At 49.0% G+C, this 14858-nt stretch overlaps 6 protein-coding genes across 6 annotated transcripts; 2 read left to right on the forward strand and 4 right to left on the reverse strand.

Annotated features, from left to right (window-relative positions):
* Positions 1-476: 476 nt before the first annotated feature.
* F4817DRAFT_343356 (uncharacterized protein) lies at positions 477-2723 on the forward strand. Its single transcript, XM_049304018.1, has one exon. The coding sequence runs from the start codon at positions 1081-1083 to the stop codon at positions 2701-2703; it is 1623 nt and encodes a 540-aa protein (XP_049157174.1). The 5' UTR covers positions 477-1080; the 3' UTR covers positions 2704-2723.
* Positions 2724-2949: 226 nt separating this feature from the next.
* On the reverse strand, positions 2950-4764 carry F4817DRAFT_343357 (NADH-ubiquinone oxidoreductase 49 kDa subunit; the record flags this gene model as incomplete). The annotated part of the gene is made up of 3 exons (XM_049304019.1): positions 4036-4764; positions 3212-3953; positions 2950-3147 (listed from the first exon to the last, which is right to left on the reverse strand). Coding segments are annotated over exons 1-3 (1415 nt in total), but the record flags the coding sequence as incomplete, so codon positions are not given.
* Positions 4765-4964: 200 nt separating this feature from the next.
* On the reverse strand, positions 4965-8164 carry F4817DRAFT_343359 (glycoside hydrolase family 2 protein). The gene is made up of 5 exons (XM_049304020.1): positions 7154-8164; positions 6198-7062; positions 5926-5997; positions 5464-5871; positions 4965-5378 (listed from the first exon to the last, which is right to left on the reverse strand). Exons 1-5 carry the CDS (start codon positions 7767-7769, stop codon positions 5246-5248), a joined length of 2094 nt encoding a protein of 697 aa, XP_049157176.1. The 5' UTR covers positions 7770-8164; the 3' UTR covers positions 4965-5245.
* A 43-nt stretch (positions 8165-8207) lies between these two features.
* F4817DRAFT_173158 (cell division control protein 54) lies at positions 8208-11892 on the reverse strand. Its single transcript, XM_049298232.1, has 3 exons — positions 11348-11892; positions 9160-11288; positions 8208-9100 (listed from the first exon to the last, which is right to left on the reverse strand). The coding sequence occupies exons 1-3, from the start codon at positions 11697-11699 to the stop codon at positions 8519-8521; spliced, it is 3063 nt and encodes a 1020-aa protein (XP_049157177.1). The 5' UTR covers positions 11700-11892; the 3' UTR covers positions 8208-8518.
* A 140-nt stretch (positions 11893-12032) lies between these two features.
* Positions 12033-12989, forward strand: F4817DRAFT_173226 (snare-like protein). Its single transcript, XM_049298233.1, has 3 exons — positions 12033-12324; positions 12384-12630; positions 12681-12989. The coding sequence occupies exons 1-3, from the start codon at positions 12210-12212 to the stop codon at positions 12919-12921; spliced, it is 603 nt and encodes a 200-aa protein (XP_049157178.1). The 5' UTR covers positions 12033-12209; the 3' UTR covers positions 12922-12989.
* On the reverse strand, positions 12587-14749 carry F4817DRAFT_343364 (translation factor). Its single transcript, XM_049304021.1, has one exon. It carries the CDS (start codon positions 14407-14409, stop codon positions 13057-13059), a length of 1353 nt encoding a protein of 450 aa, XP_049157179.1. The 5' UTR covers positions 14410-14749; the 3' UTR covers positions 12587-13056.
* Positions 14750-14858: the final 109 nt, after the last annotated feature.

The following is a 14858-nucleotide window of genomic DNA, read 5'->3' on the forward strand; positions in this document are numbered from 1 at the left end:
TGGCTCCCTGATGACCAATTTATATCATCCGAACCATAGGAAATATCATCTGCTAGACATGACCTTGGTGAATATTTAGAATTGATCTGTTCGAGCAGTGACCTACATATTACCAGCCCAGTGACTCTTACCACTTCCTGTTCCCTCTACCACCCCATTCCCTATCATAAATCTGTCCCCTGAGTGCCATCTAAGACTCCTCTTTCCCTGTGCCCGAATTAGAAGAGGAAAAAAAGAAAGAAAAAAAAAACCATTAGCACGTCCCACCAGGAAAGAGCACTAGCAGATAATAAATTCCTACTCCTCCTTGTTAATTCCTTGATATGAACTGATCCTGACATTAGTCTAGAGGACATCTAGAACCACAGCAACGACCCTAACAGTCCACGGACCACCTGTACTTATCACCAATTTGCAACCTGGTTAGGTATCATAATTATTTGAACTACTCTAGTCTCTAGTAGCTCTTTAACGACTGCAATTCTTATTCACAGACAGCAGATACCTTCAGTAGCTAACACCCTTAGCGGCTCATACTCTCAGCGGACCTCGTGCCTTCCTTATTCAGACAGTATTCAAGCCTTTCCAATATACCCTCTTCAAAGGCGATCGTCTAGACGCGCAAAGCTCTCACATATATCCATATACAGAGTACAAGATAGGTCGTCGCTGCTTCCGCTGCTTGTTGCAACACCAGCAGAAGATCACAAGGCTTCCGGTCGCTCTTTCGCCCGGCAGATAGCTTCTTCAGCCCAAGAGGGGAAGGCCGATACAGACCTTCACCGGCCCTAGATCTCTAGTAAGTACGCTCCTTCCCTCGTCGCCGACCATCTCACTCCATCTTATCTTCTTACGATTGGTCAAGAGGCCAAATCTTTTCCCTTTAGCACAATAACCATTACCCATTATCCCAAGCCCATCCAATCCTAGCAACAAATACACCAAGCTTTAACTCTACCCTCAAGGCTAGCCCAATCACCAAACTCCTTCCCCATACCCCCTTCCCAATCCTGCTCATACAGTGCAACTCGCCCATAAACATCTACACTATCCACACCACAACCTCGTTGAGATAGTACGATGGCCCACCGTGCTTTCCGCAAGGGCAAGGGCAAGGGCAATTACATACCCCCAACATCAATACTTATACCCTCCCCAGCCCCCGTCTCTAACGAAGTCCAATCTCCAGTCTTCCCAGCCGAAACCGTCAACATGTGCTTCGTCGAGTACGTCGGCTACACCTGCGGACACACCAGCGTCCCCGTCATGCGGCCCTGTCCCATGACCACGCAGATGCACAACAACCCCTGCTGTCCGCACCCGGCATGCCGCCCCATGCTCCCCCCGACCATGTGTCCGGCCTGCGGCCGCATTCTCCACGGCCGGTTCATCGACATCATCGAATACGAGCACCGATTCATGCACGAGCGCGGCGCCTGTAGCTGCAGCATCCGGTTTCCGCACCTGCAACAGCCGCGCATGGTCACCCGCAGCGGAAGCGGCTACGGCCCCACTTTCGGCATTACCGAGCCCCCGGCACTCAGCTTCCCGGCAACCGCGCAGATGGACGGCTCCCAGTTCTCCTTCTCTCCGTCAGCCGCGGCTTTCACGCCGTCTACCGACCCGAGCCCATACTCGCAATTTGCGCAGCCGTCGACCTCCAACGCTGCTAACATTGCAACAACAACTCTCCCTGCCAGCATGGCTAATATGAGCATTAGCACACCCTCCGACATTCGTAGCGCTAGCCCTGAGATCCCTAGCCGACAGCGTCCCGGCAAGGGCAAGCGATGGAAGGGCAAAGGACGTGGCGATCAGTCCTTCTACCAGAACAATCGCCAGCGTCGCCGCGCCTCAACCTCCGGCACGCCCCGCAATGGTCCCGGACTACCGCCCCTATTCGAGGAAAGGGAGCACAACTCCTCCAGACGCCTCAGCGTATCGGTCCGCATGCTGAGCCTCTACGGCGCCGAGTGGACACGTGACCATGCCGAGTTACACCGAGCCGGTCGCTGCTCATGTGACATTACGTTTGATCGCTATACAGGCCGCTCGGAAATGCGTGAAGAAATTGCGTCTGCTTCGGCTGCTGCGGCTGCTGCTAGGAGCAATAGCGACAACAGCAGTGGTGGCATGCCCGCGATCCAGTACGGCCCGAACGACGCTCGTCGATACGCCAACGACGGCGAGAGCGCGAACACCTTGCCCACGTACAACTACGACGGCAACACTGGTGCCAGCACCTCCAGCTACCAGAGTCCCAGCGTATCAAACTTCGCGCCTAGCTTCCAGCCGCCCGCGGACCAGGCGATGCCGCCGTATCTGCACATCTCCGACACCGTTCATCAATACTGGACTCCCCACAACGTGCAATCCACACCTATCACTCCCGTCGCTCCCGGTCAGCCCGCCCGTTGGGCCTGTAGCCCCCCTGACACATCCACGATGCAGGGTCACGGACAACAGCCTCAGCAGCAGCAGCAGCATGGCTACAACGACGCCTCACCCCGAGCCCCGATTTTCCCTAGCACTATTAGTCACCCCGTCGACATGCAGACCATCTACTACGAACCAGAAGGCACCCCTATTCTCGGACTACCCGTCGGCGCGGGCCCCGAAGGTGACTCTCACATGCCCCCCTTCGAGAACTGCGAGCTGTACTACCCCAAACTTTCCCCGGAGCAGCGCCCGGCATCTCACTAAAGATACCAGAGATATCAGATCTCACGCATCATCTTGACATCCGACACCATATTGTCGTGATCTGCACCTGCATATGAGCTTTCGCCATTTCGGCAATATACCACCTACTTGCTGCAATGTTGCTTGACATAAGAGCGATAAACTAGTGACAATTTTCACTGAACAGATCGACTAGAAGAGGAAACAAAAAACCGTAAGGCGAGAAGAGCGGACGATAAAACATAAAATAAGAAAAGAAAAAAAAAATCTCACGAAAATTTCATATCCGTATTTACTAAAGCAGTACGATGCTTCGATGCTATATGCATTATGCGAGACACGTCACCAGTGACCTCGTCGACTATCGTACACGTGAAAACGATGTCTATGATTTGCACCGCGAAATGCCTTTTTTTTTTTTAAGAGTTTAGCCTTCTTCATAGGCCTATCACCTATCTACTTCACCTATTTCATCAAAATGCGTTAGTATCTAAATTCTTCATGTTTCTAGGGCATTGATTGTGCTTACCGAACACCAGATCCATCGTACCGATGATCGCTACAGCATCAGCGATCAGATGCCCTCTGGCGACTTGATCGAAGCCGCCCAAGTGCGCAAAACCAGGCGCACGGATGTGGCAACGGTACGGCCTCTCGCTACCATCACTCACAAGATACACACCCATCTCTCCCTTCGGCGCCTCAATAGCGGCATAGGTCTCGCCAGGAGGTACAGCATAACCCTTGGTGTAGAGCAGGAAGTGGTGGATAAGGGCCTCCATGTTCTCCTTCATGGCTGCTCGCGGGGGTGGCGATACCTTGTAATCCTCGACTCGGACAGGACCGGCTGGCATCTTGTTCAGACACTGGTGGATAATTCGGAGAGACTGGCGGAACTCCTCCATTCGGCACAGGTATCGGTCATAGCAGTCACCGTTAACTCCAACGGGAACATCAAACTCGACCTGATCGTATGCGTCATATGGCTGACTCTTACGTACATCCCACGGTATACCCGAACCTCGCAGCATGACGCCAGTGAAAGAAAGAGCAAGAGCCTCCTCAGCGGAAACCACGCCGACACCCTTTAATCTTTGGATCCAGATTCGGTTATCTGTTAGCATTTCCTCGGTCTCGTCGATTCGGTCGCCAAATTGCGTCGCCCATTGGTAGATGTCATCTAGAAGGCCGAATGGAATATCCTGGTGAACACCGCCGGGTCTGACATATGCGGCGTGCATACGGGCTCCGGATACACGTTCGTAGAATTCCTATAAGATGAGATTTCCATTAGTTTTAACCTTTCTTATTTGCGTTGTATTACTTAGATCATAAATGGTAGAATAAACTCACCATCAACTTCTCTCGTTCTTCGAAACCCCATAAGAAAGGTGTTAAAGCGCCCACGTCCATGGCGTGTGATAGAACGGACATAAGATGGTTTAGAATTCTCGTAATTTCTCCAAATAAAGTTCGAATGAACTTGGCTCGCTCCGGGATTTCTACGTTTAGTAACTTCTCGACGGCGAGGGTGAAGCATTGCTCATTGGTCATCATAGAGACGTAATCTAATCGGTCGAAGTACGGTAGGGCCTGTAGGTAGGTCTTATACTCGATCAACTTCTCCGTTCCTCTATGAAGCAGTCCGACGTGGGGGTCGGATCGAATGATCTCCTCTCCGCTCAGCTCTAGAATTAACCGAAGCACACCGTGGGCGGCAGGATGCTGAGGACCGAAGTTGACGGTGTAGTGACGGACCTTTCGGTCAGTTATGCTTCCTTCGCGGGAGGCCTCGACGGAGCCGTCCTGGTTCTGAAGGCGCTGTACGCCATAAGGATCCGAAGGGTGGGCGAAATCGGGATCGACGGGTTGAAGGGTGGTGCGCTGGTTAGGTAACTCGTTGGCCTTGCGCAGGGAAGTCTGCGATAAGGCGCGTATTGCTGGCCTTATTGTTGGCTTCGCAAGCTGCAGACTTCTGGCGCCGCAGCCGACAATGCGATATAGCGACGCCATCTGCGTTATGTGATGGCCAATTGGTATATTGGGGAGTTTGATATGGAGCTTTACTTAGCGACAATTCTCGGAAGTTGAGGTCAATACGAAGTAGTGTATGTACTTACAATTAATGTCTTCGTCATTGGATCGCCCTATCATTTATCCGCCCCACTGGATGTATTTTTGTATTCTGTCTAGTTACATAATACCTGGTATTAAGTAGCATTACGTCAGATAGTTCCGTTTCTATATTTCACCAGTTTGATCTAACGTTCTTAACGGATACCGTAGTTAACAACTCCTATATAATGTTCTTTCTACTTTTACGTCGATAACCAGAGCTTTCATCCACGATCAACGAAATACATCACGATAATTCATCGATACTGATATACTATATATTTGCGTGTAGCTCCGTGGCTAGGAACTCGTCTATGTAAATTAGTTGGTCAACGACTCGATCGGTTTTCCCTCACGAGTTCCCAAGGAAAAATCTAAGTAGCATCAAATATTAACATGAGAAGAACCTGTCGCCTTCCACCCATCTAGGCATAAAAAACATAGGACATTAGGTCCCCTTAGGAAGGCTGTCGAAGTACGTCTTCCTCGCCGCTTCGATGAGCTTGCTAACCTCATCTGCGGGAATCTTCTCCCTCCTGTCGAATGAGTATAAGCCGTTGACTTCCTGCTCGACGTCGGACCTAAACCAGTCAGTCAATCGTTAGCAACCCTCACCTTCATCCCGGATTACCTCCTCGGGTTGATAAGTTTGTAGTGACGACTTACAGCTGAGTATACACAAATCCACAAATATGCCCCCCCTGAACAACTGCCTGCATCAAAGCCTCAAGACGCTTTAGTAAATCCTTCGGATCGCTCGCGGTCGTGTAACCCCAGTCCCTATCTCCGCTTTCCGCTCCCTTCCCGGGCGCAATGTTGACGCCGCCAAACTCGGTACATATGACAGGAGCACCCTCCCTATGCTTGGTCCCGCTGTCGGTTCTCCCGTCTTTAAGTGTTAGGGGTCCGACAAAGAAGTCGCGGTCGGCAAGCTTCTTGCCTAGAATGCCTTCTAGAGTGGCGCACGTCTCGGATAGGGCCGGAGCGTCTGAGTAGTCGTGGAATGTGCTTAGGTCTGTGATAACGTGTTCCCAGCCGCAGTTGTCGTTGACGGGGCGCGTCGGGTCGAGCGTCCTGCGATTTGTTAGTATTTGAATATTAATTACCTGAATCTAGCTTAGTTCTCACTTTGTCATGTAGTAGAGCGACCGAATATGGTTCCGCTGGTCTATGTTGTCTTTCAAGTTAGGATAGGCCCAGCTTTCCTGCTACAAGTTAATATCTCATCTGAAGTACTTCTAACCTCCCTTACACATCCACTCTAAGCGGCGATAAAACAGAGAAATGGTGAGTATACACGTGTAAGAGATATAGCAACATACTGCGAAAACGTTAGCTGATATTTATATAGTGAACTCCCTCGATGTAGACCTGATATAGGCATAGGGCTCATTTCATGCATACCATTAACAGGAGTCCAAGTCACAATCGAGGGGTGGTTAATATCCCTCTTCACAGCCTCTACCCATTCTTGGCTGAATCTCTCAACGTAGTCTTCGTTGAACTCGTACGCGTTTGCCATCTCGCCCCAGACGAGGAACCCCAGCCTATCAGCCCAGTACAGGAAGACCGGGTCCTCGACCTTCTGGTGTTTTCGGCACCCGTTAAAGCCCATCTTCTTCGTCAGCTCGATGTCCAACCGTAGACTATCAGGTGACGGCGGTGTGAGGCCTGTCTCGGGCCAGTAGCCTTGGTCGAGGGTTAGCGCTTGGAAGAGTGGCTTGTCGTTCAACCTGAAGGTTCTGTCGCCTCGGTTCCAGTCGATATTTCGAAATCCGGTGTACGTCTTGACTTCATCGATAAGCTTGCCCTCTGAGTCGTATAACCGAATAGATAGATCGTACAGAGTTGGGTGGTCCGGCGACCACAGAGCTAAGGTGCCGCGCCAGGAGTGGCTATCATAGTAGGGGGCGTCCTGGGCAAGGGTCGGCGGTGCGTTTGACTTCTGATCGTCGCTTAGAGATAAGCCGAGGTTAATAGAAACATAGTCCTTGTCGCTAGGTAGATTTTCTTTCGTCTTGGCTACGCTGACACTGTAAAGATAGCCCTCAATCTCAACGCTATACCCATGACCAGCTCTCCGTCCCAGAACGGCCACTGTAGCTTCTAGCAGGCCTTCAGAAATGTTATTGGACTTCAATATTGTGCCCGCCCCACTGTCGCCAATCCGTGTCGGTGGTAAAACTTCTAACCAAACCGGTTGCCATATCCCGCTGGTGGGCTTGTAGAAAATAGACTCTGGCTTTGGCGCCCAATATTGCTTACCTACCTCCTAGTATTAGTGTTTTGATAGCAGAACCTCAAAGGCCGAGAAAGATATATTTCTATCGCCTGACCAATACGTTCTTATACGTACCACGAGGCTGAGCAAGGTCATGCGGTGAGTCGCGAATACGCAAGATGAGGTTCAATTCCCCCTTGCCGGTATTCTTCCAGGCATTTGCCAGAGCATCAGTGATGTCCACGTCAAAAGGCACGTGTCCGCCTCGGTGCTGGCCTACGGGATATCCCGAAGCCCAGATCGTCACATCGTAATCCACGGCGCCAAAGCGAGCCAGGACTCTATCCCCGGCTTCTATTTCGTCCTTTTCGCGCGGGTCAACTACTGTGTTCTCGTACCACAAAATCTCGTGAGCGTCGCTGTCAAAGACGCCGGACGCGGGTGTCTGAAAGGCGAAGGGCACATTAATGGGCTTTTTAACATGCTCACGAGTCTGGCTCTTCGGGGCCTGAAATCCTTTCTCCTTGAGCTCGGGGAATGCAGCTAGCTTTTGAGCTTCAGCTTCGCTGATTGAGTCAGTAGAAGACGTGACAGACACTTTGTCTGGGACACCATTGATCTGCCATGCCTCCTTCAGCCCAACATCGTCGTCGTCGAAGAGTATCGACCACCCCTCATTAAGGGGCGTCCATCTGTGATTGCCGTGAACGAAATCGGGTCGGGGATAAAAGTCTTTCGAGTTGTAAGCCATTTTCTGCACGGATTACTCTGTATCTAGTTAAGGGAATCAAACGAGGGAATACTCGGGGAATATCAGTTGAGAATTCTCTATGCACCTGTGCACCTGCGAGGAAAATCACTAGGTACTAACGTGTCCATCCCACGATATCGGCCCTGTTGTGGTCCATTTCTTTGAAACGTGAGGAGAAATATTGACGTCACGGTGCACCAATGATACTTGGTGTAATTTAGGAAAATTGGACTTGAGCTGCATATTCTGCATGTTGTAACTTGAGTATTGGAGAGGGTGTTTTGTGCTCCTCTTCCATATATAGACGTAAGAAAGTAGATCGTTTGCTAGTTTAAGGGTGAATCCCTGTTGACAATAGATCGGTTATAGTCGGAAAGTTATTTAGTCTAGTTATTCTTTAGTCCATAGTGTCATAGGTATGTGAAAGTAAATACACAGGCTCAACAGGATCCAGTTTAAATTCTAACGCAACAGAGTGACAGAATCGAGTATAGCTGACACGGTAGTTGACTTATGGTAGTCAACTGGGTAAGTCAACTGGGTAAACAATCCCGTAGGCCATTATACTTTATTAATCTACGCCTTCATTAACTCGTTTGCTAGCCCGTATCTCGTACCCAATTTTCAGAACACTTATTCATCGTTGAAAACACCAGTGGGTATAGGCGTATTGCCCAGCTATATCACCCCCGCCACTAAAATACCAGGCTGGGAATATTTATCCCTCTTAACATCCTCCCCTGCGAAGTTCACGCAACACCAGTGACGCGTCTCACGCTCCTCCTCGCACCTTCGCCACTAATCATGACAGATCCCTCCATTTCAAGCGCTCTCATAGTCTCGGCAAAATCGGCAGGTTCAATAGGAACACTCGCCCCTTCGTTCAGACGTCTGCTGACTTCACTCCACCGGACATTCTGCCCACTACTGGTCAACTCATCCAGAAGACGTAGGATAGCTTCCTTCAGCTCGGTCTTGCGTTTCCGCTCTGCAGCACTGGTGCCTTCTGTGAGAAGACTCATATCGATGCGACCCTGAGAATCTGTCGCTGCAGTCTTCAACGCCGACTGGATAAGTCGCTCGGCTTCGAAAACATCAGCTTTGGTCACTATCGGCGAGAGTCGCATTTTGGCGTGTGCTTCGGCGAGGCGGATCATCGACTCAAGCTGACGCGTTGTAGCAGTAATACGCTTTTCTGCTGCGCGAACATCTTGTCCTAATTTGCGCATATTCACGTACGCATCCACAAGTGCCTGCGAAGCATCTTGGGTCAACGTCGGGTGGATATGAGTACGAGCGTACGAGATGTAGGACGTTAAGAATTCCACAGGCTAAAGGATTTGTCAGTATTACACTTTCTAGTAAAGGAGGTATTGTAGTATAAACATACCAATATCTCATTAATTGAGGGAGCAGATTGTGGAGTATCTTCCAAATACATGGAAAGTAAATGTCGTGCTAATCTGCGGTCGGCTGACTCGTTGACACGATCGAGGATCAAGTAAACAAGGTCGAATCGCGACAATAGTGTAGGTGGTAAATCAATATTTTGCGGAACAGGTAGGTCGGGGTTGTATCGAGACCCAATTGGATTGGCCGATGCCAGAATACTCGTCCTAGCATTCAACGTAGTAATGATACCGGCTTTGGCTACTGAAACTGTCTGCTGCTCCATGACTTCATGAAGAACAGAACGTGTAGAATCGGACATCTTGTCAAACTCGTCGATACAACAGACGCCACCATCAGACAAGACCAAAGCACCAGATTCAAGCACGAGTTGCCTAGTCTCAGGGTCACGACTGACGTACGCCGTAAGACCGACCGCAGAAGATCCTTTGCCGCTAGTGTAAACACCACGAGGGGCGATCTTGTGAATATATTTGAGCAGCTGAGACTTCGATGTTGACGGGTCACCGCATAGTAAGACATTAATATCACCTCGATATTTCGGGCTACCACCTTTCTCGAATGTTTTGTTTGTTCCTCCAAACATTTGGAGAAGAATGCCCTTCTTTACGTCGTCCATTTCGTAGACAGATGGAGCTAGTGACCGGGCTAGAAGTTCATAGATATCCGGACGGGCGGCCGTAGCCTTGATCTTCTCTTCTTCCTCGGGGCTGATATTCCGGGTCTCTTCGATATTATTCTCCTCGTCGTTGGCTCCATCCTCGAGGATAGATATATCTATATCCATTTTCTTATTATCGACCTTGGCGACGTGGACAACATCAACAAAGGTCTTGAATATGCTCTTGACAGAGCGCTGACGTGGGTTAACCCTAACTGGGCTAACACGGTAGATACCTGTGACCTTGATGCGGTCACCAGCCTTACAGAAATCTACCAACTCGTTATAAACACAAACTGACACTGAATGTGGCGTCTGTCCAGCGGGTACCTCATCCGGCGTTTCTTGTAGCTTGATAACTTGCTTGTCCTCAAACTCGCACCTGTTGTGGATGATCTGCATAGAATTCTTCGAGTTGCATAGATATCGCGGGCATTCGGTAGGTTCTCGAATCTTGCCTCGGTCTAGGCCTACTAGAAGAGAGTGGCTGCAGACACTACACCTAAAAAAGGCTTGCTTCATATCTGGGATGACGGGTGTTGTCCGGATTACGAGACCCTTGATACAGATGAGCTTGTCCATATCGGAAGGATTAAGATTGCGCAAATTGATGACTTCGTCTAATCCATAGGGCCGGGTCATATAGGTCTGATCCATAACCTTCTCTTCCAAGGTAGGACCCTGCGGACGCGGCTGAGACTGCTGGGGTTCCTCACTTCGCTCTGAGCTCGGGACTTGCATGTCGGAACTAGGGACACCGCTACGTTGGGTTGCCGATGCCCCGTTACTCTGGCTCCTCTGCCGCGCCGTCTCTGCCTGTGCGAGTTCGATCATAAGGTCGTGGACAGACTGGTCCATGAGCGGTACAATTTCCTGAGGATAATGCTGGATTTGGTGCCATATTTTCCTAGTAGGCGGGTATAATTTGAAGTCTTGAATGTTGACGTAGAGGATTCGTTGGCCGAGGAGCAGCATGTTCTGAAGCTCCTCCCAATACGGTTTGGAGGTTGATTCGGGATCAGCATCTGTCTGTTCGGTTGTCATTCCTGAACCCCACATGCGATACTTCTTAGTGAAATTGCGTAAGAAGTCCTTAAACGCAGCATATGTGTCGTCGATAGACACTGTAGTACCCCAGATAGTTGCATTGTCTTGACCGCCAAGAGCATCAGCATCGGAGGTATTAGGATTCAAGTTGGAGAATGTTGCCGCATCAGAATGAATTTCTCGAACCACACGCCCGGCATCGTCTAAGATGACACGGCTGTTACCTCGAGCGCTACTGCTGAAAATTTCCGAGTTTATATCACCTCTTCGGTTTACCCTGTTGGCACGTGGGGTATCAGAGGGACCGACAAATAAGTTACTACTTTCGCTTCGAAGATCGGATTGCGGGTGCAAACCACGACCAGGACTCGAGCTCGGTTCGTATCGGATGGGCGATGATTCTAAAGCATCAGTCAGTCAAGGTCTCCGGATACTTTGACAAGTATAAAACTATACTCACCACCCATAAGTGATCTAGCCCTCGGTGTGCGATCGCCATCACTTTCTCCCATACGACGTAACGGTGAGCTAGGCGCAGCATCGGGGTTGGGGATGGTGCTCTGGCTATCGGTATTATGTCTTAAAGCGGGAGAACTTCTGTCGTTCCCATTCGCAGGGGATGACTGGTAAAACAGAGGACTTGAAGCTAACTGTGATGGGCGAGCGATATCAAGAGTATTGCCATCTTGCGCTCCGTTTTGGGATGGGCCGCCATTGGCAGGACTGCTACGAGCGGCTTGAGAACTTCGTGTATTTCGGCTTGGAGTGCCGGCCTGCGAACTCCGCTGACGACGGCTAGATGGTGAAGACATTTTGAGTTATATAGGATGAGAAGCCCGTGATAGATTTTAGAAATTACGGGTTGGTGAGATAGTGGGTGATTGAGAAGATTGAACCTATATCTGAAGTGGGATGGGATATGTGATAGAGATATGCAAAGTGGGTGATACAAGGCGCCCTAGGAGAAATCGTAAAACGGGGCAACAACGGGAGCGCGTCAAAAAGGGGTGGAACGCGACTTTTCGCGTAAAGTGGAAGTTGTGCAGGTACATAGTACTTGGTAACTTTATTTACTGTTGCACAACATTATTCGGCGTTATGCACATTTTAGTGTGTACATATGTACCTACTACCCTTGTCGCGGGCTCCGCTAAAACAGTTTCTCCATCTCTCTCTCCAAGTCAATCAAATGCCACATGCGCTGTACCTTAGCGGACATTAGCATCATAAGAGACAATTGGTGATTCTTAAGGGACACCCTCAATATCTACGTTACTACACTACAAGCTATTATATCCCTATACTAATATCCAGCTCTCAAGATGGCACCTGGGATGTCCTTGTCCTCGGTGAATGCCATCATCATCCTTAACATCGACGACGGCTCGAGGATATTCGCGAAATACTACAATGCACCCCACCATGCTCCTACAGCTTGTAGGTCTGACTTATTCTGATTCTGGAAAGTTGCAGTCGCTGATGAGAAGCCCGAGTAGCATCGACCACACATCACCAACATGGCGGACCGTTCGCGGATGTCAAGTCGCAGAAGACCTTCGAGAAGGGTCTATTAGAAAAGACGGCAAAGCAGACCGGCGATATCATTCTCTACGACAACCGGATCGTACTATATAAGATGGAGTCCGACGTGATGATGTATGTCGTGGGTGGTGTGGATGAGAACGAGGTCCTCTTATACAACGTCATCTTGGCCCTAAGGGATTCGCTACACCTCCTATTTAAGTATGTTCGCTAGCTGGGATTCTACTGGTACCAAGTTAACCCAAGGGCAGGCAATCGGTTGATAAGCGAACGATAATCGAGAATTACGATCTAGTCTCGCTGGCGATCGACGAGATCGTGGATGACGGTATCATCTTAGAGACTGACCCGACCATCATCGTACAGAGAGTTAGCAAGGCGCCGACGCAGGATGTTAATCTCAGCCGTATCGACCTCAGCGAACAAGGAGTGAACAATTTGGCGCAATTAGGAAAGGCCAAATTGACAGATTGGTTAAGGCAAGGCTTGTAAGAGACTAGTTCTCCGAAGCGTGGAGACTTGCGAGATGACCTTCAATGTAGACTCCGGCGTGGCGTTGGTAAAAAGTCGTTATTTGTTCTTAACGGAATGTCATTAAGCTGAGCGGTGTGTCGCACCGGTTATGGTCTACGACTTAATCTGAGAAGCTGCCTTGCGCAGCCTGTTCATGACCGCCGCGCCAATGTCCTCATCGTCTACTGTGCCCTCCACAAATATGAGATCCGCGCCTCGCCTATCCAGTTCTCGTAACGCCGAAAAAAGTCCATGCGCTATGCTTCTGGTGTCCATCCCTATGCTCACATCCATAAGCTTCCCAATCGGAGCTTCAGTCGTGCTATCATAGAGTTCTGCTTCTTGAACGTCGAGTTCAATTGTCAAGTGGTTCTCTTGGCCGTTTTGTGTTTTCACAGTCTCGCTTTTGAAGTCGCCGCAGCGCAATCCGGCTGCGGGCTTCCAATGTCGAGTCCGTATAATACCGATCTGCAATCCATCACTTCCGTTTCCTGATATTTGCTGGGATTGCCGGCCTTGGATGAAGGTTTTGACGTCCTGGGCTTGTATGCCATTATAGCTCGCCGCGAAGGATGCCTCGTAGAGAATAACCGTTGCCTTTGGGCTATAGTGTTTATACTTCATGCCTGGCGCTCGCGGCGCAGACTTGCCCATTTCACTCTGGTCCTTATACCCCTTTTCAACCTTCTCCCATCCAGGACAACTCCGCAGTTCGTCTATGCTTACTCCCCCAGGCCTCAGGATCAAAGGAGGGTCGCATAGACCATCTACTACGGTACTCTCAACCCCGACGAAACACGGACCGCCATCAAGTATAAACTCAATACGGCCATCTAGATCTTCTAATACGTGCTCGGCAGTAGTCGGCGATGGCTTTGTGGAAGCATTTGCTGATGGAGCTGCCAGAGGCGCGCCTGTTAGTTTGATAAGTGAGAGAGCAAGGGGTGAATTTGGCATTCGAACACCAAAAGTCTTCAATCCGGCCGTCACTTCAGGGGCAAGCTTAGACGAAACTGGGTTGGGGAGCAGCAATGTTAGAGGTCCCGGCCAAAATCTTTCTATAAGAGATTTGTATATCTTAGGTATTTGGTCATTGCTTGTGTTAGTTGTGCCATTAGAAGCATTCTCAGGGGTTAGAATGCTTCGAAGCATTTCTAGATCCGAGATATGAATAATAAGGGGATTGTCCGATGGTCTTTTCTTTGCAGTATAGATCCCTTTTACTGCTTCGCTTCTTGTGGCATCTGCTCCGAGCCCGTAGACAGTCTCAGTTGGAAATGCAACGGGCGTATTCTTAGTTTTCAGATATTGTGCGGCCTCATTAAGGATTCTGATACTAGGTGACTTGCTTTGAGAAACCTCCCATAATCCCAGTTTTTCCTGATCATTTCCATCCTTAAATTTCCCTAGTTCTGTCTCTGGTACTCTGAGAATTTGTGTGTTCATCCTTGGGAGGTCTTGAGACATTGTACTGTAGGAGTTGAAAATAGCTCGAACAGTTTTAAATCTGCGACTTGAAATTACAGACGCCAACTTGCTCAGATATTGAAATGTTTTTAGTCGAGTTATATAAAAAAAATGAAAAAATTTGGTATGTAGGAAAGTTTTGATAAGCTTAAAGACCTTTTAAGATTGACATAAAATTCAACCCAGTGAGAGAATGCATGAAACTTCACTTTAGTGAGTGACTCATAGAAGCACCAGGATACGCAAATAACGACAATGACGATATACGATATGAAAGTGCAGATTTACAGAGGTAAGCTTATCGATTAAGATACCTACCATACCGGCAATATATGGTTTTGAGATATTATATTTTAAAGATAGAATAATTTTTGTACAAAATATCTTTACTTATATAAGAATGGTTTTTTTAATTGGCTTAATATATTATTATAATATTAAAAAATGCA

This window comes from Daldinia loculata, assembly GCF_022478755.1.
Source record: "Daldinia loculata strain CBS 113971 unplaced genomic scaffold F4817scaffold_39, whole genome shotgun sequence".
NCBI classification, from domain to species: domain Eukaryota; kingdom Fungi; phylum Ascomycota; class Sordariomycetes; order Xylariales; family Hypoxylaceae; genus Daldinia; species Daldinia loculata.

Excerpts from the sequence above, each read along its gene's own strand:
- F4817DRAFT_343356 (XM_049304018.1), top strand. The coding sequence starts at position 1,081 with ATGGCCCACCGTGCTTTCCGCAAGGGCAAGGGCAAGGGCAATTACATA.
- F4817DRAFT_343359 (XM_049304020.1), bottom strand. The coding sequence starts at position 7,769 with ATGGCTTACAACTCGAAAGACTTTTATCCCCGACCCGATTTCGTTCAC. Across the intron at positions 5,998-6,197 it reads TGGACTCCTGTTAATGGTAT|CTGGGCCTATCCTAACTTGA; the intron begins GCATGAAATGAG and ends GTAGCAGGAAAG. Across the intron at positions 5,379-5,463 it reads GGATTTGTGTATACTCAGCT|GTCCGACGTCGAGCAGGAAG; the intron begins GTAAGTCGTCAC and ends TGACTGGTTTAG.
- F4817DRAFT_173158 (XM_049298232.1), bottom strand. The coding sequence starts at position 11,699 with ATGTCTTCACCATCTAGCCGTCGTCAGCGGAGTTCGCAGGCCGGCACT. Across the intron at positions 11,289-11,347 it reads GGCTAGATCACTTATGGGTG|AATCATCGCCCATCCGATAC; the intron begins GTGAGTATAGTT and ends CTGATGCTTTAG. Across the intron at positions 9,101-9,159 it reads CCTCAATTAATGAGATATTG|CCTGTGGAATTCTTAACGTC; the intron begins GTATGTTTATAC and ends CAAATCCTTTAG.
- F4817DRAFT_173226 (XM_049298233.1), top strand. The coding sequence starts at position 12,210 with ATGGCACCTGGGATGTCCTTGTCCTCGGTGAATGCCATCATCATCCTT. Across the intron at positions 12,325-12,383 it reads CCACCATGCTCCTACAGCTT|CATCGACCACACATCACCAA; the intron begins GTAGGTCTGACT and ends AAGCCCGAGTAG. Across the intron at positions 12,631-12,680 it reads TCGCTACACCTCCTATTTAA|GCAATCGGTTGATAAGCGAA; the intron begins GTATGTTCGCTA and ends ACCCAAGGGCAG.
- F4817DRAFT_343364 (XM_049304021.1), bottom strand. The coding sequence starts at position 14,409 with ATGTCTCAAGACCTCCCAAGGATGAACACACAAATTCTCAGAGTACCA.